Source organism: Meles meles, chromosome 16, assembly GCF_922984935.1.
Source record: "Meles meles chromosome 16, mMelMel3.1 paternal haplotype, whole genome shotgun sequence".
NCBI lineage: Eukaryota > Metazoa > Chordata > Mammalia > Carnivora > Mustelidae > Meles > Meles meles.
Genome location: NC_060081.1, coordinates 54,896,376 through 54,920,602, shown reverse-complemented (window position 1 = coordinate 54,920,602; position 24,227 = coordinate 54,896,376). Strand labels below are relative to the sequence as shown.

Genomic DNA, 24,227 nt, shown 5'->3' with positions numbered 1-24,227 from the left:
GTCTGTCAAATAAATAAATAAATAAAATCTTTTAAAAAAAGACAAGGCTGGGCACCTGGGTGGCTCAGTGGGTTAAGCCACTGCCTTCGGCTCAGGTCATGATCTCAGGGTCCTGGGATCGAGTCCCACATCGGGCTCTCTGCTCTCTGCTTGGCAGGGAGTCTGCTTCCCTCTCTCTTTCTCTCTGCCTGCCTCTCTGCCTACTTATGATCTCTGTCTGTCAAATAAATAAATAAAATCTTTTAAAAAAAGACAAGGCAACAGCTTAGTTACTCATCTTGGAATATAGCCTCTTAACTCAAAGAAAAAACAATAAAAGGACAGTAAATTCTATGGAAAACTGGTTCTCAGTAGTCCTTGCAGAGCAATGCCCAAACTGTGAAATTTCTTGGAGACTTAAAAGAAAAAAATCATAAAATTCAAATGCACAATTTCCTATGCCATTGCCCTCCCACCTTCATCAGCCACAGGAAAGGGCAGGAGAAACAGACAAGGGCAGGTAGCCAAGGAGTCTGAGAATTATTTGGAAATCCCATCAGCAATATTAAATCCAGCTTATATTAGAAAATATTGGAAATGTGTCCTGTGGTCAGGACACAGATCATAGGAAGGGATTTCAAAGTTCGCCTGACCCAAGAGCATTGACGCAGAACCCCCAGAGTCTGTGAATATGGTATCTTACACTGCAAGAGGGACTGTGTGGTAATTAGCTAGGGTCTTGAGTGGATCATTATCTTGGATTATGGGAATTGGAGCCAACTTAATCACAGAGACACTTACAAGTGAAGGAGGGAGGCAGGAGAATGGGAGCAAGAGGCATGAGGTCTTGCTCACGCAAGACCACAGAAGAGGTCATGCATCCGGGGGCCTTGGCAGAGGAGTAGGACTGCTTCTAGGAGTTGGAACAACAAGGACACAGACTCTCCCCCAGTGCCCCCAGAAGGCATGCGGTTCTGCCATCCTGTTTTAGACTTTCTGCCTCTAGAAATGGGAGATAATGAATGTGTGCTGTTTTAAGCTACTAAGCGTGTGCTAATTATTAGAGCAACAATAAAAACCCAATACAGGGAGGCATGGACATTTTAAAAGGACAGATGTGAATAAAAGGGTCAGGCACAATTTAAAATGCATTACTTTGGGGGGAAGGTAAAAAGGAAGGAAGAGGTGCTGTTTCAAAATTGAGTGGTGAAGAGACGAAGAAAAAATGGGAATGGCAAACCTAGGGTCCTGAAAGAAGAACCAGAAAGATCACGGGACTTGGAACCTCTCCCCCACTGTCCAAGCCAAATAACCAGTCTCAAGACCCAGTAACATATGTGGTCATGCTATACTGAGAGAAGGGAAGTCCATTAAGCTAGAAGTATTGTGAAATAACCTCAATACCATAAACATGCACAAAAAAATGTACTTCATTACACCACACCCCTATAGACCCAGGATGGCAGTGGCTGGAGTCTTGGGATGGCCAGGGGAGGTGGCATCTTGGTGCAGGAGTGTCACATAGACATCTTACTCTTGACTCCAGCCTACCAACTCAGACAATCCTAGTATCCATTTCCAGCCTTAAGACACTAGCAAGGTTACTAGTACAGGCACACTGGAAACACAAGACATAATGGCTATAGCTTGAGCCCCAGTGCACAACCAAAGACTAAAACCCCAACCCTAGCTGATTCAGACAAGATGGTGTGTACTCATTTCTCCCTGCTCTCCTAATTCGGCATAAGCCTGACCCCTGGAAATCACATAATTCAAGCACAGGAGGACTCTGAAAGGTGGAAGAGGAAGCCAGGTGGGCTAGATGTCTGTGGACTGGAGGGGGAACACAGCATCAGGTAACCTGGCTCCATACTCCTGTGTCCCTAGGCACAGACGGAGGCCCAGGTATGTCATTCAAACAAAGAAAAATCTAGACTCAATAATCTCAGTTCTCATTTCAAAAAATGTGGAGGAGCAAAATAAGCAGAATGGGGAAAAAAGAGAGGAAAAAGCAATAAAATAGAAAAGAAAAGCAATAGAGAAAATCACTGAAACAAAAGTGGATTCTTTGAAAAGACTGGCAAAATCGAAATACTTTTAGCATTTCCAACAACAAACACTATGAGAAATGACACATTTCCCATATTAAGAATGAAATGGGATATCACTACAGATCCTACAAACATCAAGGATAGCAAGGTAATATCATGAGCAACTCTACGGGCAGAAATTTGGACCAAAGAAAAGAAATGGACCAAATTCCTCAAAAGCACAGCTTGCCATGAGCATCCAATATGAAATGAAGAATTTGAGTAGCCATTCAGATTCTTTTCAGATCAACAAAAAAAATTGTGGAGTCGCAAGTGTTTCATAGGAAAATTCTCTCAAGCATTTACAGATGAATGAAAACCAAGTTAGGTGCACACAATAAAGTTATTGTAGAAGTTTTGGGAACTCTGAATATATATTCCATTTATTCCATAGTCCATGAGGGAATTATTGTTAATTTTATGCAATGTATAATTGTATTGATTTTGTGGAAAAATCAATGTCATTAATCACATGGCCACACAATTATGGACTCCATTTGCAGGGGATGTGCATGCATGACTAAGTCATCAGTGGACACAATGATGCAACTTTTGCATACTTCTAGTTTTAAGAGATATTTGCTGCCATGATGATGAAAATGTCTACAAGGAATAAAAACCACAACTAGGTAAGAAAGAACAAGAGGAGGGGGGTGGCTGGTCTGGCATGGTGACGTAATCACTGTCAGGTGAAGAAGCAGGAGGCAGGACCCTAACAATAAGATCATCTCCCTCCCTCTCTTCTTTCTTTCTCAAACGCATATTTATGTCAAAAGATCTATAAATATAAGTACCAAGCCTTACCATTGATCATCTTGGAGTGTGGGTTTTCGGTGAAGGAAGCTCACACCAAAATTCTATTTATATCTATAGACTCCTGGATTATTCTATTATAAGCACAAATTACTACTTTTCACATAATAAAGGGTAAAATTTGAATGCCAGATCACATGGCACAAGGCTCACCAGAGTTTCCATCTGTGCACTGGTCTTTTCGGTGGGCAGAGGTCTCCAGTATATGGCTTTTGCTGATCACCCGCTGGCCATCATGCTTCACCTTGCATGTGAGCACCATCTCCTCTGTGTGGGCAGAGAAATTGACCAGGAGCCAGCTCATCCAGTTAAAGGTCCCATCTTTGTTCTCTATGATGCTTGAGGCTGTTTCTGTTTGGGACATGTTTCCATTCTCCAGCCAGGTCAGTTGTAAGCGCTGAGGGTAGAACTTCTTTGCTTGGCAGGTGACCTTCACCTGGTCTTCTGCAATGCATTGCTGGGAAACCACCAAGGTGGGCGGAACTGAAACAGCACAGGGCAGAAGCTCTCACCTTATGGAACAGATGGACCACGGGGAGGGGCTCCAGAACTTAGTTCCCCCCACACAGCAAAGGAATCACCCAGAACAGAGCTAGGCATACAGCTGGTGCTCAAACACTGAGGGTAGTCTTTGCATATGAATGAAATCCCTAAGCACAGTGCCCAGCACACAGTAGGTGCTCAAGGTTTGATGGCTCCTGATAAACTAAGAATGAATGAAATCAAGATACTCAGCCCCACGCATACAGTTGGAATAGAATAACTGTAGCAAAACAAATGACCTCACCAAGCACATGGTAGCCTGGAGTATAGCAGGTGCTCAATAATTGGAATTGCTACTGTAAAGTAAGGAAAACTAATGAGCGCAGGGCTTGGTACATGGTAGGTGTTCACCCTGCAGCCGCCATGGAAACAGTAGGAGGGGACGGCACATCTAGGTGCAGGTGACCTGGAGAGTCTGCCAGGGCTCAGACTCCAGGAAATGGAGGGCCTGGGGCAGGAAGTGGGGGAGGGGCAGGCTCGGAGACTTGGGGGCCAGACCTGGGCTGGGGCTATGGGGGAGGGGCATCTACCTCGGAGGACCTCAGACAGGTTGGCAGTCCCACGAAGAGGAGGGCCCCCCTGCAGAGTCACGTGGATCACCTCGCAGATGACCTGGGAGCGAACGTCCCCCGGGGCCAGCACCAGCCTGGTTGTGCTGGAGATGCTGTAGGACGTTCTGTTTCCCTCTGGGTCCACGCTGGTCTGGGAGGCTGCCAGCTCATTCCTGTTTCTGAACCATCTCAGGGTGATGTTTCTGGGGGAGAAGCCGTGGGACTTGCAGGTGAAGTTCACTGTCTGCCCCGGCAAGGCCCTGACCACCGGGCCCGACACCGCAGGGAGAGAGGGTTTGGCTATAAGAAGAGCATTTGTGAACAGTGAGCATGACTGTGGTCATCAGCGCTCAGGATACGTGTGAGTCACTGTGGAGAACCCGCCACCCTCTGATAGCATGCGGAGCGCGGTGTCTTCTCCTCCTCGCACAGAGGAGGCCCCAAGTTTCCAGAGCTGAACTCTGGGTGGGGGGCAGGGCCCAGGTGCAGTTCCAGACCCGAGTTCAAGTCCCCCTCTCTCTTCTCTGCCAGGTCACTTCCCACCAATCTGGGCACAGGAAGGACGTTTCTAATGGGTCTGACTGTTGACATCAACTGTTCCTATCTGCCTCCCTGCAAACTTCACTGAGGTCAGAGAGTGTGTGCAGCAGTCCGTGCAGGGAAACAGGGACAGAGCTGGACCCCCATGGAAGCTGGAACCAGGCTGGCCAGCTGACCGCAGGTGTGGCCGGGGCACAGCCCGGCTCCCCCTCTGTGAAATGGGACACCAAGCATTTCTCCTTCCTGGGTTGCAGGGAGGGACAAGTAAAGGAATGCTAGCAAATTTGCTTGGAATTTTTCACTGAAAACGCATATCGAAAGGAGGAGATAACTCAGAAGGTGGCTGACAGTAACTCCAACCTCATTATAACGTTAAGATCCCCCTCTGAATATTCATCCAAAGCCCTCATAAGTGTTAGCCTTCTTGCCCCTGTTTGGGGTCATAGGTTTGGAAATTATTCCCCAACATCTTACCTGCACAAATAAAGACAACTTTGTGAGGAAACTCCCCCTGGGTGGTCTCTGTCTCTCCCTCACCAAGGAACTAACCTACTTTGGTTCAGGTACAAAGGGGCTGCTCCTTATCCCTCATTGCATCCCAGGGGGACTTCTGTGGACTCCAGCCTTCTCTTCCACAAAAGAGCAAGAGTCCCACCCTCTTGAGCCCAACAGTGACCGCCCCCCACCTCTTCCCTTTTAGATTCTCCACTGCAAGTGGTTATGGGGAGAGAGGTCCCTCTGGGTGCCCAGACCTGGTGACTATTTAACAACAGAGGGAAGATGTGGGTTCCCAAAGCTGAGTTTGGAACATGAACTCTTGCTCATGGAGTTGAAACAACCTCCGGGAAAGTGCCTCCCCTGCACCCTCATTCTGCAGAGCCAGGAATGGGGTGCCCCGTGAGTCTGGCACTGTCCAGTGCTTCTGTTTTATCCAGGTCATTGCCCCAGGCTGCTCAGTGAAAGAGCAACATCACACAGCTGGGGAAAGACTCCGGATGCTCTTACATGTGAGAAGCCGTGTCCTCCAGGAACAGGCTCCACACTTCATGAGATGTTTCTGGGTCTGTCTGATCTGGGGGAACAAAGTAACAACATCCTCTCTCATAACTTTTTAAAATGCTTACTACTGAAAAAGACAACACAAGATTTTCAAGGAGAAGGTCCGAAATTTCTCCTACTTTGACCAGCACAGTGAGGGTACAGAGAACAGAGCTATGAGTCCCAATGCTTGGGTTCAATCTTGGCTCCTGTGCCTGCTTAGGTCAGGTCCCCTAAGCCTCAGTGTCCTCATCTGTAAAAGGGCAGAGATGGGTCCTCCTTGCTACCTCTGGTAAGAGGAGTACCTGCCACAATGAAGACATGGGGTTGGCCTGCCTCTTGCCCTTTCCCCTCTGTCTTTACCCATTCTCAACCAGCTTGGGGAAGAGGAAGGAGCGCTCTTCCAGGACGAACAGAACTGCCCGGTGCTAGTGCTGGTGCCCAGGCAAGGGATGTATGACTGGGAAGTCCTGTAATGTCTGCACAGTCATAATAAAGCCACCTCTCCAAGTTCAGAGGGTGTGGGGAGACTCAGTCACTATGAAGTCAGTCCCTGAATTGCATGATGCTTTTTGGACAGACCCATAACAAATGCCCAGCCTCTGGCATCTTCTCCTGCCAGGGTTGTCGGAGTAGACAGCGAGCCTGTGCCTCTTCTCAATGTGGTTTTGCTGAAGTTGAAAGAAAGAAAGTCATTGTCCCACCTTCCTACCCTGGGTGCATATGTCCACACTGGAAGGGAAGGGAGTATAAGCTTCACGATAGAGGAGACTTTGCCTGTTTTGTTCCCTGCTGCTCCAGGGCATCTGAAACAAAGTCAGCACAGCAGGTGCTCAGTAAGTGCTGAGTAGAGAGAAGCCTGGCCACCTGGGAGGGAGTGCTCTCTGGAGACAGCATGAGCTTGGGCCTTATGACTGGGAAAGCCCCTTAGACTCTCGGTCCCTCATCCCTGGAACCAGAGAGCTGGTTAGCTATGGAGTCTGTAGACAAGAGTTCAGATTTTCCTGCCATTTTCCAGCCATGTGGCCTTGAGCAAATAGCATGACCTCTCCAGGCCTCAGCTTCCCTGATCTGTGGAAGGGGCTGAAGTCAGGGGCACTCACCACAATGCCTGATTCTTAGCTGTCAATCTTATTGACCTACTGTCACAACCAAGGGATGGTGGAGACCCACATCATACTCACTGCTCACGGTGACCTGAGTGCCTGGTCCAGACTTAATCTCTACATCAGGGAACCCTTTCTGGAACTTCACACAGTAGTAGGTTCCGGTGTCTGCTGCGGTGATGTTACTGATGTGGATGGAAAAGTCCGTGTTGTTTCTCCTTGTGGTGTCTGAAATATTTGTCACTCGGGGGAAGTGGCCTCCTTTGAAACTGAAGATTAACTCCCGGCCTGGCCCTGTCCCCCTGAACCACTCAACCTTCCCCAAGGGGAGCAGGGAAGTCATGGTGCAGTGCAAAGTGGCTGTCTGTCCGGCTATGATAGACACTGACTTGTCAGGCTGGATCACCTGCAGCTCTGCCTCACCGGCCACACCTGGAGGGAAAACAGAGCAGTCATTTACTCATCCTTATGTGATCCTGTGTGTTTTCTCAAGTGTTGATGCACAACAGCTCATTGACTGAGTGTGCACTGTGAGCGGACCTTGAGATGTACGTGGCGTGTAGCCCTCACCACAAGCCTGTAAGATGAAACTCTATCACAAATGAGGAAATAAGACACAGAGACTCAGTGATGTCACACACCGCAGGATGGAGTGCCCTGATTGGAGTCAGAGTCCCTCTCTGAAAGTGTCATGCTTCACCAAATGTTTCTGGTTGTCCACTTTCTGGCCTCATGGAGAGTTGCTCTTTCTGGACCCTTGTGTTCAGTAGGACCATGGGACTTTAACTTTAGACCGCTGTGCGTGAGCTAAAGGAAGGGATGTGTTTTCTGGGCTGTGCATTTAACTTCAGGAACCTTTGTGGATCAACGTCCTTCTTCCACATGCATGTGCCCATGCTGGAATCTGTTGGTCAGTCTGGATACTTGAGTGACAGTGATGACAGAACTTTTGACAAAAAATGAACAGGTGGTTTAAATGAGCGGTAAAAGAGAGTTTCAAATCCCTGTGGCTCCCCTCCCCCACCGCCCCGCAATCATGTTATGTCAGCTTCTAAATGCTGCTATAGCAAATTATTAAAAATGTAATGTCTGAAAACTGCATAAATGTACTGTTTTATAATTCTGGATCAGGAATCCAAAATTGCTGTTGCTGGACTAAGACCCAGGGTCAGCCAAGCTGCATTTCCTCTGGAGGTCTGTCCCTTGCCTTTCCAAATTCTAGAAGCTACTGACATTCCTTTTCTCATGGTTCCCATCTTCCCATCATTCCAAATTCTCACCTCTGTTGTCACTTATCCTTTTCTAACTTTGACTTTCCTGCCTCCTTCTTATAAGGATCCTTGTGAACATATTGAGACCGCTTTGATAATCTAGGATAATCTTTAGTTCAAGAGTCTTAAGTCAGCCATTTTTGCAAAATCTCTTTTGTCGTGTAAGAGAAAACTGTTCACAGGTTCTGGGTATTGGGATATGGACCTCTTGCGGGGGGCATTGTTTCATTGACCGCTATCTCCCCAGACATTACAGAACTCAGTTACTGTAAAACAAACAAACAAACAAATCCTTTGTCTAGGCCATTATCGCAGAGGCTGATTGAGCAGGTAACTTACTGGAATCTCTAAGAAGAAATACTGAGGAAGTGAACTAGTGAAGGAGTATGTGAAATTAAACTAGAAATCAATAACAGAAGAATAAATTGAATATTCTCAAATATATTGACATAAAACAGCACACTCTTAAAAAATATCAAAAGGCCCAAGAAAGAATCACAGGGGAAATTAGAGAACATATTGATCTGAATGAAAATGGAAACACAACATGCCCAAATCTGCAGTCTGTGGTGAAAGCAGTGCTAGAATTAAATTTGTAGCTGTAATGCCTACATTAAAGAAAGATCACAAATCTATTAACAACCATACACATTAAGAAATCAGACAAAGAAGAGAAAAATAAATCCCGATCCCAAAGCTAGCAGAATGAAGGAAATAAAAAGACCAGTATAGAGTGAAAGAAAATGTTAATAGAAAAACAACAGAGAATATAAAAAAGCCCAAAAATAGTTCTTCAGAAAAAACAATATGATTCACAAAACTTTAGCTAGATTGGCTAACAGATAAAAAAAGACAGAGAGAGAAGACTTCATTAACTAGTATCAGAAACAAGAGAAAGACATTACTAGACATTTTTATAACAATAAAGTGGATTCTAAAAGAGTACATTGAAAATTGTACACCAATAAATTGAATAACCTGGATTAAATGGACAAATTTCTAGACACACACAATTTATGAAGATTGAATCATAAAGACATAGAAAATATGAATAGAATATCACTGGTAAGATCATTGAATCAATAATCAAAAAATTCCCAACAAAGAAAAGTCCAGGACTATGTAGCTTTACTGGTGAATTCTTAAAACTTTCAGTTTTTAAAAAAACTTTATTTATTTTAGAGAGACAGAGAGAAAGAGAGAGGGAGTGGGGAGGAAAGCAGAGGGAGAGGGACAAGCCACTCTGCGCTGAGCATGGAACCTGACTTGGGGTTCAATTCCACAACCCTGAGATCAGCCAAAATAAAAAATCGGATCCTCAACTGAGGATATCTGAATGACATTCAGGTATCACCCTGCCAAACTTTTAAAGAAAAACTAACACTAATCCTCTCCAAACTACTCCAAAAAATTAAAGAGTTAGGAAGACTTCTAGGTCATTTCCAGTCTTTCTGAGACTCATTCTAGGGCAGCAAAGAATACAAAGAATACCAGCAAAGATACCACAGGCAACAAAGAAACTACAAGAAAACTACACACCAGTATCTTATCTGAATACTGATGCAACAATGTCCAACAAAACATCAGCTAACCAAACTCCACAGCATATTGAAAGAATTATACACAATGATCAAGTGGGATTTCTTCCTGGAATGCAAGAATGATTCAACATAAGAAAACCAGATAGGGTAATAGGACACATTTATAGAATGAAGAAAAAATTACCATGGTCATCTCATTTGATGCAGAAGAATCACTTGACAAAAGTCAACATTTTTCATGATTAAAAACAATAAACTAGGAAGAGATGGAAACTTACACAAAATGAGAAAGTCATATGAGAAAACTAGAACTACCTCATCCTTGATGATGAAAGTCTGAAAGTTTTTTCTCTAAGATCAGGAACAAGGCAAGGATGCCCACTTTGACCACTTCTATTCAACACAATACTGGAAATTCTAGAAAATGCAATAGTCAAGAAAAATAAATAAATAGCACTCAAGTTGCAAAGGAATAAGTAAAACTATCTCTCTTTGCACATGACATGATTTCATGGGTAACAATCCTAAAGATTTCACACATAAAAGTAAACTGTTAGAGTAAGTAATAAATTCAGTTAGTTTGTGTTATATAAAATCAAGAGTCAAAATCAGATGCATTTCTACACGGTAGTGATGAACAACTCAAAAAGGAAATTCAGCCAGCAATTCCACTTACACTAACATAAAAAAGTATAAAGCACTTAGGAGTAAATTTCTGCATGGAAATGAAAGACTTGTACACTAGAAAGTGCAAAACATAGCTGAAAGAAATGAAAGAATACATAAATAAATGGAAAAACACCCCCCATTAGTGACTGAAGATTTTATATTGTTGACTTGTCAATGCTACCTAAAGCAACCTACACATTCAATGCAAGCACTTCCAAAATCCTCAGGGCATTTAAAAAAAATAAATAGAAAAGTCCATTTTAAAATTCATATGCAATCTCAAGGGACCCCAAATCACCAAATAATCTTGGAAAGAACATATTTGGAGAATTCACGCTTCTTGATTTGAAAACCTACTACCAAGTATAATAATCAATACTGTGAAATGACAATAAAATAGAGATATAGAGCAATGGAATAGAATAAGAGAGCCTAGCAATAAACCCTCACACATAAGATCAAAGAATTTTCAACAGAGGTGCTTACTAATACCTTTCAGTGGGGGCGGGAGGAAGAACAGTCTTTTCAGCATAAAGTGCTGGGAAAACTGAATATCTACATGCAAAGAATAAAGTTGAAACCCTCACTTTATATTGAAAAATGAACTCAAATTGGATGAAGGGATGAAAAGTTAAACTATAAAATTTTGAGGAAAATAAGTGTAGGCAAAACTCATGATACTGGATTTAGCAATGACTTCTTGGACATCACACCAAGAGCATACATAACAAAATAAAAATATAGAAATTGGACTTCATCAAAATTAAAGACTTTTGTGCAGAGGAGCGCAATATCAAAAGTGAAAAGGCAACTCAGAGAATGGGAGAAATATTTGCAAAGCACATGTCTCATAAAGGATTATTAACAAACATATAAAAAGAACTCCTACAATTCAATAAGAAAATAACAAAAAGCCCAATAAAAAATGGACCAGGACTAGAGTAAACGTTTGTCCAAAGAAGGTATTCAAATAGTGAAAAAGTACATGAAAAGATATTGAACATCACTACTCATTAGAAAAATGAAAATTAGAACCACAATGAGATACCCCTTAATCCCTTAGAATGGCTTTGTCAAAAGCAAAACAAAACACAATACAATACAAAAAAAATCAGAAAATAAGTGTTAAGTAAGTTGTGCATAAATTGAAATTCTTGGACATTGTTGGTAGGAATATAAAATGATGTGACCACTGTGGAAACAGGGGTATTTTCTTTAAAATTTCATTATAAATAATTTACCATATGATTCAACAATTCTATTCTTAAGTAAATATGCCCCAAATTATAAGAGAGTACTGAGATAATTGTACATCAATGTTGATAGCAGCATTATTCATGATAACTGAAAGGTAACAGAAAAAAATTCATTTCTATCAATAGATAAATGGATAAACAAACTGTTGTATATAGATATATGCAATGGAATATTATTTAGCCTTAATAAGCAATGACAATCTGGTATGTTCTATAATGTGAATGAACCTAAAAAAATATCCTAAGTGAAAAAAAGCCAGACACAAAAGGACAGATAATATGATTTCACTTATATGAAGTGCCTAGAAGAGACAAATCCATAGACAGAGAAAAGTAGACTAGGGCACTTGGGTGGCTCAATTGGTTAAGCGTCGGCCTTCCATTCAGGTCATGTCCTAGGGTCCTGGGATAGAGCCCCATGTCTTGCTTCCTGCTCGGTGGGGAGACTGCTTATCCCTTTCCCTCTGCCTCTGCCCCCAGCTTATGCTCTTTGTCTCTCAAATAAATAAATAAAATCTTTAAAAAAAACTAGAATAGAGATTACCAGTGGCTGTGGTGGGAAGAAGGAATGGGGAATTCTTGTTTAATGTGTGCAGAGTATCTGCTTAGGATGTTGAAAAAATCCCTGAAATATACAGTGGTTCTGGTTTCACAACATTGTGAATGTACTTAAGGCTGCTGTATTGTAACCTTAAAAATGGTTGAAACAGTAGATTTTACACTATGTATATTTTACACAGTAAGAATTATGTACTCAAAGAAGATGATGGGCCCATGTAGAGCCTTTGAGTGGACTAAATGGCTCAAGGGAAAAGAGAAAATATATTGTTCTAGGGGCTGGAAGATTTGAGAAACCTGCCCTTGAATGGGAAGATGGAACCATGGGAGTAACCAAGCAAGGGTACCAGGAGGCTTCAAACTCGTGTTCTGAAAAGAATTGTGGGTAGTTCTATATCTGGACAATGAGTTACGCATTGAAGGGACACGCGTCACCTTCAGGCAATCATTTAACTGCAAGGGCAAGACTTTTCAGTTCGATTTCCCTGCCTCAGTGACAAGTCAGTCCCTGGAGACTGACATCAAGAAATACAAAATCATTCCTTCTTACTTGAACTGTCCTCAAAACCAGGCAGGGATATAAATCAGAGAAGCAGGCTGCTGGTGCATCACACATACACCCTATGTTCTTTTCCATTTCTTGGCTACTCCTCAGGGAGGAAATTTGTGGTTCACCCTTGCAGAGTGTGAGCTGGTAAAGCCCATACACTTAGTATTATTTGCAACCAAACATGCCCTAAGGAGGGCACGTGCTATTATAGGCAGGTCTTGGTGTGCCAAGAACATCAGGTGCTTTGGTTTGTAAGTCTTGAGGAGAAGATTGGGATTGGGAAGCCTAATTGCTAGGACAATAATGGGAAGAAATAGGAATGCACCATGGAGGGAGAAATGGAGGGAATATGAGAGAGAAGAGATAAGAGAGTCAAGAGGAGCCAGGGAAAGGTGAAAACTCTGCCATCTGTGTATCTATAATCCTCACAGTTCATCTCTGATCCAGGGTTTGCCCCTAAACTCTGGTTTTTATGTACAACCAGCCACTCAATATTTTACTTAAGTAGAAATAAACCTCTCAAAACAAAACAAAACAAAACCTCTCACGGCTAACATATCTCAAACTGAGCTCTCCAGTTTCCCATACATCCTTGTACATCTCAGCTGAGGCACCTTATTCTCCCAGATGCTCAAGTCCCAAGCCCTTAGAGCCTGTCTTTCTTTCTTCCTTTCCTTTTCTTTCTTCCTTTCTCTCTCTCTTTCTCTCTTTCTAAATTATGGTATGTTAGTCACCATAACAATACATTGTTGGCTTTTTTCTTTAAGGGTTTTTTTTTTTTAGTTTTTTAAAATTATTAACATATAATGTATTATTTGTTTCAGGGGTACAGGTCTGTGATTCATCAGTCTTACACAATACACAGCACTCACCATAGTACATACCCTCCCCAGTGTCCATCACCCAGCCACCCTATCCCATCCGCCTCCCCTCCAAAAACCCTCAGTTTGTTTCCTGAGATTAAGAATTTCTTATGGTTTGTCTCCCTCTCTGGTTTCATCTTGTTTCATCTTGATCCTCTGTCTTGTTTCTCAAATTCCTCATATCAGTGAGATCATATGATTGTTTTAGTGTTCAATGATTCATTATTTGTGCATGACACCCAGTGTTCGTTACAACACGTGCCCTCCTGAATACCCATCACTGACTAGCCCATCTCCCCACCCCTCTCCCTTCTGAAGCTGTCAGATTGTTTCCTGGAGTCCATAGTCTCTCATGGAGCCTTTCTTTCCCACCCCAATCCTATGCATTAGGAGTTGTGTTGGCTTCCCTCTGCAGGCACCCACAATCTGACCTCTTTCCCATTTCTTTCCTGACTACAATCTTGGTTAAAAGTGATTTTCGCTCTTCGCATGAATGCAGTGATCTCTCGAGGCTCTAGTTTCTTCTATTTATGCCCTGTGGTAGTCTATTCTCAGCCAAATCTAGAATAATTTAAAATTTATGTCAGATCATGTGACTTCTGTCTTCAAAACCTTACAATGGCAACCATTTTACTCAGAGTAAATGTCCAAATACTTAGGAGTGGCTAAGTCAGTTAAGCATCTGCCTTCAGCTCAGTTCATGATCCCTGGATGCTGGGATCAAGCCTCATGTCAGTCTCCCTGTTCAGTGAGGAGTCTGCTTCTTCCTCTCCTTCTTGCCCCTCCACCTTCCACTTGTGGTCCCTCTCTTGCTTTCTCTCAAATAAATAAATAAAATCTTTTTTTTTTTTAAGTCCAAATACTAGGACAGAGCAGGAGAATTCTGCTCTCATGTTGTTCCCATGCTGTTCAGGAAGGCTCTTCCTCCAGAAAATCACATGGCTCACTCCTTGACCTTCTTACAATCTTTGCTCCATTCTACCTTCTCTATGATGCCCACATCGGCTACCTGTTTAAATACATCCTACCTGAAGATTCCCTCATTGTCCTATCCAGCTGTACTGTCATTCTTTTTTCTTAACACTCATTGCTTTCTGTATTCTATGTTATTTACTGATTTGTCATGTCTTCCTGCCCTTTCCTCCACTATGACAGAACTTCCACAAGGACAACCACTTTGTCTCATCTGTACAGATGCAGGCACTTCCAGGTGTGTGTGGCACATGGTGGTGTTCAAGAAATTGGGAAGTTATTCCTTATGAGACCTCCTGAGGTCTGGAGGTGTCAGCTGATACTAGATGATGGGGATCAGGATATACAAATGTGGATGTAATTATAGATGCCAATCAGGCAGGAGTCTCCACATCTTTTATCCCCTTCTTCCCTTCCCATCCCGATCCAGCAGGGAAGGGGATCTCTATGGTAGTAATGCACAAAGTTCTACTCATTTTACCAAGACAGAAGTTTGCTTGTCTTAAGAGCTCAGTGGAGGGTGAGCAATAAGTTTCGAGAATTAGGAAAGAGGGTGAGTAGCTGAGAAGGAATCACACATCTGTTCAATGTGCATTTCACGTAGACTGGACCTGATGTGAAGAGAACAATATGGAAATCATTTTTAGGAATTGCATGTGTGTGTGTGTGCGTGTGTGCGTGCACGCCTGGGATATGTACCCTTCCTTACACCCACTCATATGCACAAACACACACACACACACACACACAAGTGCCTTCACAAGTATACATAAAGTATAGCCTACTATGTTAGTATACAGATTGTTTTGAGGAGTAAGTGAAATGGTAATACATGTTAAAGGCCCAGTAAAAAATTCAGCGCATGGGAAACATCATTAACAAGAGTTTGTGAGTACACGCAGCACAGTGGAACTCTGGAGACCTCTGCGTGTGATGAGTGATGGCTCTTCTGTTTGCCTCTCTGTTTTCTGATGTTTCTGCAGTTGGCCTCCACGGAGGACCCTGGACCTGAGCGGCCTGGACATGAACCCCAGATACTCCACTGACTTAGGTAGGTGACACTGGGCGGTTGCTCTCTCTGCCTCAGTTTCCCCATCTGCTAGTCAGGAGTACAGTCATAACTACCAGGCAGCCCTTCTGCGGAGGGTCTGGGTAGCAAACCTATGTTTACCAGGAGACCCCAAATGCCCAGGGGCAGGGAGAGATTGAGGAGGCAGGGTATGGGGAGTCTCCGCCAAGGCAACGCTCACCTGTGAGTCCCAAGAGCAAAGCCAGCAGCAGGTGAGGAGGAGGCCAGGGTCCGGAGGCAGGGGCCCACATTGTAGAGGCCTGAGGATCCCGCTTTCAGCAAATGTGTGTGCTGGGGCGATGGGGCCTCTGTTCTGTGTTCTCTGTTCTATCTGTGATAGAAGAGGAAGTGTGTATGATGCAGTGAGAGGATTGTGAGGCGGCAATCTGCTTCTGGATTGTGAAACAGACGTTAGACAGAGAAAGCCTCACATGGTGATAGGGGCCTCTTCTTACATTTCAGAGAGAGTGGTCAGCCCAGCAGGAATGATGTTTCCTGCCTGCCTGGGGTCTCTGCTCTCTGCAGTAGACCCCTCCCCCTCTTCAGATCTTCTTGGACATTCCACACTTGGGAGCCCCAGGTCAAGAAGGATCTGTGTTTGGAAGCTGTGTCTCATGTCCTGAGCCCTGGGTACTTGGGGGTGGCTGGCTTGTGGCCTCATTCTGCACTAGTACCCACCAAGAGCTACCAAGCTGAAGGAAAGAACAGGTACGCCACGGTCTGCAAAACTTTGGAATCGAGTGAGGTCTGCTCCAGAAATGACTCCCTATTCCAACCCTTTATTGATGGAAATGGTAAAACTTTGCCCAAGTGTGCAATGCAGTGTGGACGTTGGAAGTAGTATGTGCTTGGGGTGCCTGGTTGGCTTAGTCAATGGATGCTGTGATTTTTAAATTGGGGTCGTGGGGGTTGCCTGGGTGACTCAGTGGGTTAAAGCCTCTGCCTTCAGCTCAGGTCGTGATCCCAGCGTCCTGGCATCAAGCCCTGCATCGGGCTCTCTGCTCGGTAGCGAGCCTGCTTCCCCCCTCTCTCTCTGCCTGCCTCTCTGCCTGCTTGTGATCTCTGTCTGTCAAATAAATAAAAAAAATAATAAATTGGGGTTGTGTGTTCAAGCCCCAAGTTCAGTGTAGAGATTACTTAAAAAAGAAATAAATTCTTAAAAAAAATAAAGAAGTTGGATATGTTTGCTTCCAACAAAAAGCATCATTTCCTCCATTCTTTCAGGAGAGGAAGTGGGTTCCGTGTCCCAGACATCACACTCCCAGGCATTTATCTGAGTGTAATGAAGACTACTGCCTCACAAAAACCTGTGTGTGAATGTTTAGAGCAGTTTTCTTTGTTATTGCAAAAACCTGGAAATACCCAACTGCCCAATGATAAGTGAGTGGTCGAACAAACTGTGGTGCATTCCTACAGGGAAATACTACTCAGCAATAAAAGAAATCAACTAACCTTCATGTTTACAGCTTGTAAGTTTCCAAAGGCATTATGTGGAGTGAACAAAATCACTCTCAAAATGTCCATACTGTGGGACTCCACTTCCACAACATTCTCAAAGTTATAGAGAACAGATCGGCATGGGCCAGAGGTTTGGGTGGTGGGCTGGCTGTCACTAAGAGAGGTTAGCACAAGGGTAAGCTCTGCAGCCATGGAATTGTTCTGTACCCTGAATATGGTGGTGGTTACCCAAAATACACACGAGCAGATCAACACACACAAAAGCTGGAATGTTACAAGATTGAGCTCTAAAACACAATGTCCTTGCCATTATAATGTGGACACGGACTATGATGTCATCTAAAATTAAAGTATTAAGGTGGCGGGGTAGAAATGTGCACATGTAGTGTGGGTTCTGGAGTAATAGAGCTTGTATCCCCACCATCTGGAGTGGGAAGTCAGTGAATAATGCCTACGGGTGAGATCAAGGACTGATAATATGAGATGCTATATGAGATCTGGCTGTAACATCCAGAAGATTCAGTTAAAAATCAATTAAGGGTGGAAAATGGTTGCCTCTGGGAGGTGGAAATAGTGGGACATTAGGAGACTCCAGTTTTCATATGTAGAAGGTAGAGAACTATTTGCCTATTGAAGCGTGTGCATATGTAACTTTAACGAAGGTAAAGACTAACCTAGGTGAGATGATTGATGTTGTAAGAGTTATACAGAAGAGAATGTCTGTACTATGAGAACTAGTCTGAGTGTGATAAGCTTGCTGGACTAAGACTGATGTTCAAAACTCAATTACGTTCTTATTCAGCAGTCCCAAACCCACTGCAAACAGTAATAACAGTATTTAAAGATGCCATACACTAGAAAGTATTAAAGATAGCTCTAAGTAGGGCTGCATAAGACCATCCTGGGACTAAAAAACCCTGTAAACTGGTGAGCTGAAAGTCATCAAAGAAAACCTAAAACACCTCATGTCCGTGAGTGGTAAAACTCAGTATTGGAAAGATGTCAATTTGCTCACGTGAATATATAATCAATACAATCAAATCATAATGGTAGAAGGGTTTTTAATGAAAGTAGACAAAGTGATTCTAAAATGCATCTAGGCCAAGAAGAGCCATATCAATTCTGAGCAACAGGTCCGAGGTGGGAAGTTTTGCCCAAAAGAGGTATTGAAACTTATTAGAAAGCTGTTCTAATTAAGACAGTTTAAAAAAAAAAAAAAAACATCTTGCATCAGCAAAATTCTTATTGCTGCTTATATATGTTCACCAATGGAGTTCTTGTAAAATCTTTCACGCACATAAAAAATGTGATTCTCATATGTGGAATTTAAAAAGAAGCAAAACAGATGATCAGAGGGGGAGAGAGAAAAAAGTAAAATAAGATGAGAACATAGAGGAGGACAAATCATAAGAGACTCTTTTTTAAAAAAGATTTTATTTATTTATTTGACGAGAGAGACACAGTGAGAGGGGGAACACAAGCAGGGGGAGTGGGAAAGGGAGAAGCAGGCTTCCTGCTGCAGAGCAGAGAGCCCAATGTGGGGCTTGATCCCAGGACCCTGGGATCATGACCCCAGCCAAAGGCAGACACTTAAGGACCCCAGCACACCAGGATCATGACCCAAGCCAAGGCAGATGCATAACAACTGAGGCACCCAGGCGCACCCCATAAGAGACTCTTGACTCTAGGAAATAAACTGAGGGTTGCTGGAGGGGAGGTGGGTGGGAAATGGAGTAACTGGGTGGTGGGTGTTAAGGAGGACACTTCATGTAATGAGCACTGGGTGTTGTATGCAACTGATGAATCACTAAATCCTACCTCTGAAACTAATAATTTAGTATATGTTAATAAAAATAAAAATTAATAATAATAAAAATAAAAAAATAAAAGTCTCTATGAACCAGAGACTATAAAAATTTTATTTTGCTTTTTTTCCTGTGATTTCTTCTAAAAGCTTTACAGTTTAAGGTCTTAAATTTAGGTCTGTGATCACATGATCATATTAATTTTTTTAGTATTTTGGTGTAAAATGTACAATAATATTGCTATAAGGTAACATTATTTTAAGACAATATTAAACTTTGCGTATGTTATAAGGAAACAGTCAAGATTCTTCTTCTTGTTTTGGTTCTACTTCTTCTTCTTCTTCTTTTACATATCAATATCTAATTATTTCAACACCATTTGTTGAGAAAACAATCCTTCCCACATTGAATTACTCTGGCCACTTTTTAAAAAATCACTTGACCAAATACAAATTATGTATGGGTCTATTTCTTTTTTTTTTATGCCAGGACAAATTTTATTTTTAAAATATTTAAAAAAATTTTTTACTATCAAAGTTGACATACAGTACTATGTTAGTTTTAGGTCCACAACATAGTAATTTAAGAATTATATACATTATGCAGTGCTCACAGCACAGTAAGTGGCCATACAATGTTATTCCAATTCTGTTGACTGTATTCCCTGTGCTGTACTTTCATCCCCGTGACTTACAGGGTAGGATAGCTTTGACAGATATAGACAAGTAGCTAAAGGGCAATAAGACCCCATGAAAAGAATGGCAATAAGACCCACACATTAATGGAGTGGTTTGCTGTATGGCAAAGGCAGGTGGCTGTGCCGATCAATGGATACTGGATAATTTATCCCAATGGGGAAAAAAAAATAAAAGATCGCTACCATTTGTAACACATGCACACACAAACACACACATGCACACATGTGCACACATACATGCAGCTCAGAAAAATAAAGCAAGGTCAAAGGTCTATGGAAAGAGCAAAACTTCAACAAAAATTAAAAGATGTGGTCCATATACAGAATGGAATATTAGCCATCAGAAAAGGTAAATACCCAACTTTTGCATCAACATGGATGGAACTGGAGAAGATTGTGCTGAATGAAATAAGTCAAGCAGAGAAAGACAGTTGTCATATGGTTTCACTTATTTGTGGAACATAATGAATAGCATGGAGGACCCTAGGAGAAGGAAGGGAAAAAGGAAGAGGGTGGAAATCAGAGGGGGAGAGGAACCATGAGAGACTATGGACTCTGTGAAACAAACTGAGGGTTTTAGAGGGAAGGGAAGTGGAGGGATGGGTGAGGGAAGGGTGAGCCCGGTGGTGGGTATTAAGGAGGGCATGGATTGCATGGAACACTGGGTATTGTAGGCAAATGATGAATCATGGAACACTACATCAAAAACTAGTGTACTGAATAGTGACTAACATAACATAATAAAAAAATTAGAATCTCCCTTTTTTTTTTGTATTACAAAAGCTCCCAAATGATATTAACATTCTTGCTCTGTGGCCCACAGCAGAGGAGCTAGAGGGACTCTACCATGTGAACCCAAAGAAACAGAGAAAAAAATGCCCATTGCAAATTTGTGTTACCCAAACAGCAGATAGAGTTTTCATACCATCCCGGGAAAAATCCTTAACTTGTAGGATATGCTTATAATAGAGAGCTATAGAGCTGGGGAAAATTGATAAAATTGAACTATGTATATCAGCTTGAGCAAATACCATGCACTGTGTTGAGCATAAAATAATAAAAGTTCCAGAATACTGTAGACAGTATAACAATATGCATAAAATATAAATTGGCTTAGGATTTATAGTATAATTATAAAATCAAATTTGAGAATGATAAACTCCAAATTGAGGACAGTGTTTTTAAAAGAAACAGAAGACCATAATGGCAAAATGTAAATGTTTTGCAAAGATAAGATGGTAGGACCAAGGATTCTTCATATATTTCAGAACCAAAAAATGCTTATTTCATGTAGTGGTTTCATTTCTTTTATTTATTTATTTATTTAGTTAGTTAGTTAGTTAGTTATGTTATGTTAGTCACAATACAGTACATCATTAGTTTTGATGTAGTGATTTCAAAATATGTAGGTGTGAAATAAAATAATACTCGGGGAAGCTCTGTATAAAAATAAAATGTGGGGGCACCTGGTTGGCTCAGTGGGTTAAAGCCTCTGCTTTCGGCTCGGGTCGTGATCCCAGGGTCCTGGGATCGAGCCCCACATTGGGCTCTCTGCTCACCAGGGAGCCTGCTTCCTCCTCTCTCTCTGCCTGCCTCTCTGCCTACTTGTGATCTCTGTCTGTCAAATAAATAAATAAATCTTTAAAAAAATAAATAATTAAAATGTGCTCCTCTTAATTATGGAAGCAGTCCAAGTGTCCATCAATAGATGAATCAATAAAAATGATGTGATATATATATATGTGTATATATATATATACTTTGAATATATTTAGCCATAAAACAAGAAGGAGATGTTGCCGTTTGCAGCAACATGGGTGGAGCTAAAGAGTTTAACGCTAAGCAAAATAAGCCACTCAGAGAAAGACGAATACTATTTGATTTCACTTATTTGTGGAACTGAAGAAACAAAACAAATGAACAAAGGGGGAAAAAGGAGTCAAACCAAAACCAGATTTAACTATAGAAAACAAACTGATGGTCACCAGAGGAAGGTGGGTGCGGGGATGAGTGATTGGTGAAGAGGATTAAGAGTATACCTGTCAGATCTATAAAGAACTCCTCAAACTCAACACACACAAAACAGATAATCATATAAAAAAATGGGCAGAAGATATGAATAGACAATTCTCCAATGAAGACAGACAAATGGTTATCAGACACATGAAAAAATGCTCATCATCACTAGCCATCAGGGAGATTCAAATTAAAACCACATTGAGATGTCACCTTACACCAGTTAGAATGGCCAAAATTAGCAAGACAGGAAACAACATGTGTTGGAGAGGATGTGGAGAAAGGGGAACCCTCTTACACTATTGATGGGAATGCAAGTTGGTGCAGCCCCTTTGGAGAACAGTGTGGAGATTCCTCAAGAAATTAAAAATAGAGCTTCCCTATGACCCTGCAATTGCACTGCTGGGTATTTACCCCAAAGATACAGATGTAGTGAAAAGAAGGGCCATCTGTACCCCAATGTTTATAGCAGCAATGGCCACGGTCGCCAAACTGTGGAAAGAACCAAGATGCCCTTCGACGGATGAATGGATAAGGAAGATGTGGTCCATATACACGATGGAGTATTATGCCTCCATCAGAAAGGATGAGTACCCAACTTTTGTAGCAACATGGATGGGACTGGAAGAGATTATGCTGAGCGAAATAAGTCAAGTAGAGAGAGTCAAGTATCATACGGTTTCACTTATTTGTGGAGCATAACAAAGAACATGGAGGACATGGGGAGATGCAGAGGAGAAGGGAGTTGAGGGAAATTGGAAGGGCAGATGAACCATGAGAGACTATGGACCCTGAAAAACAACCTGAGGGTTTTAAAGGGGCGGGGGGTGGGAGGTTGGGGAACCAGGTGGAGGGTAATAGGGAGGGCACGTATTGCATGGAGCACTGGGTATGGTGCAAAAACAATGAACACTGTTACGCTGAAAAGAAAAAAAATAAAATGACATATGTTAAAAAAAAAAAAGAGTATACCTGTCAGGATGAGCACTGAGTAATGTATGGAATTGTTGAATCACTATATTCTACACCTGAAACTAATAGAGCACCATACCTTAACTATACTGGAATTAACTTTCAAAAAATAAAAAAATAAACTAAAAGTAAAATGTGCTCTGAAAATTAATAAGAGTTGTTCCTCATCAGGAACAAAATGGAAACCTTCTTTTCTCTTTCTTTCTTTCTCTTAAAGATTTTATTTATTTATTTATTTGATAGAGAGACAGAGTGAGCACAAGCAGGGGGAGCTGCAGAGGGAGAGGGAGAAGTAGGCTCTCTGCTGAGCAAGGAGTCCAATGGGAGGCTTGATCCTGTGACCCTAGGATCATGACCTGAGCTGAAGACAGATGTTTAACCAACAGAGCCACCCAGGAACACTGGAAACCTGGTTTTCTTGACCCACTTGATTCTCTTTTGGGCAGAGGTAGGGCCAGTTTGAAACTCAATGCATCAGGGTACAGACATCCTCGGGTCCCTCAGACCTAAGTCCATCCTTGACTCAGCTCTGAAGCTCAGAGAGAAGGAACATCAGGGTGTGAGAAAGGGATCATATCTAGGGAAGGAGTGGGGGACAGCAGCTCCTTCCCCCAAGTGAACCTCTTGGACAGGGCAGGAGGCAATGTATTGCAGAGCCTGCAGGAGCAGTCAGGGAAAAATTCATTCGTTCATTCATTCATTCAGTCATTCTTGTATTCCCCAAATACTTATTGACCATCTACTATGTGGAAGGCACTCTGCATGTCTGGAATCATGGTGCAGATCAGAAAAAAGGCCCCTGTCACTGCAGCCCAGCCCCTCTGTCTGAGTTCTGAACTCTCCCATTCACACGATCATCTGTGCCACTAGTTAAAGCCTTCCAGTCCTTCATCACCTCCATTAGTAAAGTTTAGCATTACTTTTCTTATTTACTCCAAAAATAACTCCAATGAAATTTGACATATGAGACAGCATATGGGGGTGCTCTTTGGAGTTTGGAGCTCAAAGCTTTGACCTTCATCCCACCTTCACATCTTGGACCCCCACCCAGGATTTAAGCGACATCACTGAAAAACCTTCAAACCCCAGGGCACTGCAGGATGCATGAGAGCTGGAAGCCTCTGAGATCTCCTACAGACATTTAGAGAAAACAAGACTGTTCTCAACATTTTCTTGAGGCAGGATTCCCCCATGATATGTGCAGTGTGAAATAGTGGGCTCATCTTGGACTCTTCTGATCAGCCTATCATAATGACCATGACCCTCTCCTTATGAAATAAGGCCTGTCCCCAACTCACCTGTTATAGCCCTGCCACCTGCAGATGTAGGTGACTGTGAAACTTATCACCAGCACCTTGAAGTCCAGGAGGAAAGCCACAAACATAAGGACAGGCATCTCTGGACTTACCAATAGGCAGAAGGAGACAGCAAATGGGACTCTGTGACTTTAAAGACCTCATGCCACTCAGTAGACAAGGGTGACCCAGTAGCTCAGAGCAGTAAAGGTGAGCTTACCTGAGCTTCCAATGACCTGGGTATGTAGAGGGCTGTTGTGGAAAGTATGAGGGTGACCTAGGTGGGAGGTTGTGCCTCATGCTGCACCTTATAGATGAGGATCCTCTCGGACTCCTGCCCCAACACATTCGCCAAATGCAAGCTTTCCAAAGTGTAGGTCCCATTGTTATTCTGCTTGGATGTGAGCTGCTTGGCTCCCTTGAACATAAGACACTTCTCTACCCACATGAGATGCACACTCTGTGGATAGAATCTCTGCACATGGTAGGTAATAGCCATCAAGTCCAAGGGGAGTGAAGGCTGGCACACTGTCACTTTAGGGGGAACTGACACATTCCAGAGAAAGCAGAGAATT

General features: G+C 42.5%; 1 protein-coding gene across 2 annotated transcripts in view; it reads right to left on the bottom strand.

Moving 5' to 3' along the window:
- The window catches only part of LOC123926783 (signal-regulatory protein beta-1-like), a 105,368-nt gene that overhangs the window by 5,736 nt on the left and 75,405 nt on the right, over positions 1-24,227 (bottom strand). The window contains exons 1-4 of one of the 2 annotated variants that reach the window (XM_045980939.1): positions 15,591-15,720; positions 6,739-7,092; positions 3,956-4,276; positions 3,036-3,365 (exon numbers count right to left, since the gene is read on the bottom strand). In XM_045980939.1, coding sequence (XP_045836895.1) covers positions 3,036-3,365; positions 3,956-4,276; positions 6,739-7,092; positions 15,591-15,660 — 1,075 coding nt within the window. In that variant the 5' untranslated portion in view covers positions 15,661-15,720. Of the gene's footprint in view, positions 1-3,035; positions 3,366-3,955; positions 4,277-6,738; positions 7,093-15,590; positions 15,721-24,227 lie in introns of those variants that run through there. The other variant, XM_045980938.1, reaches the window with a different exon arrangement.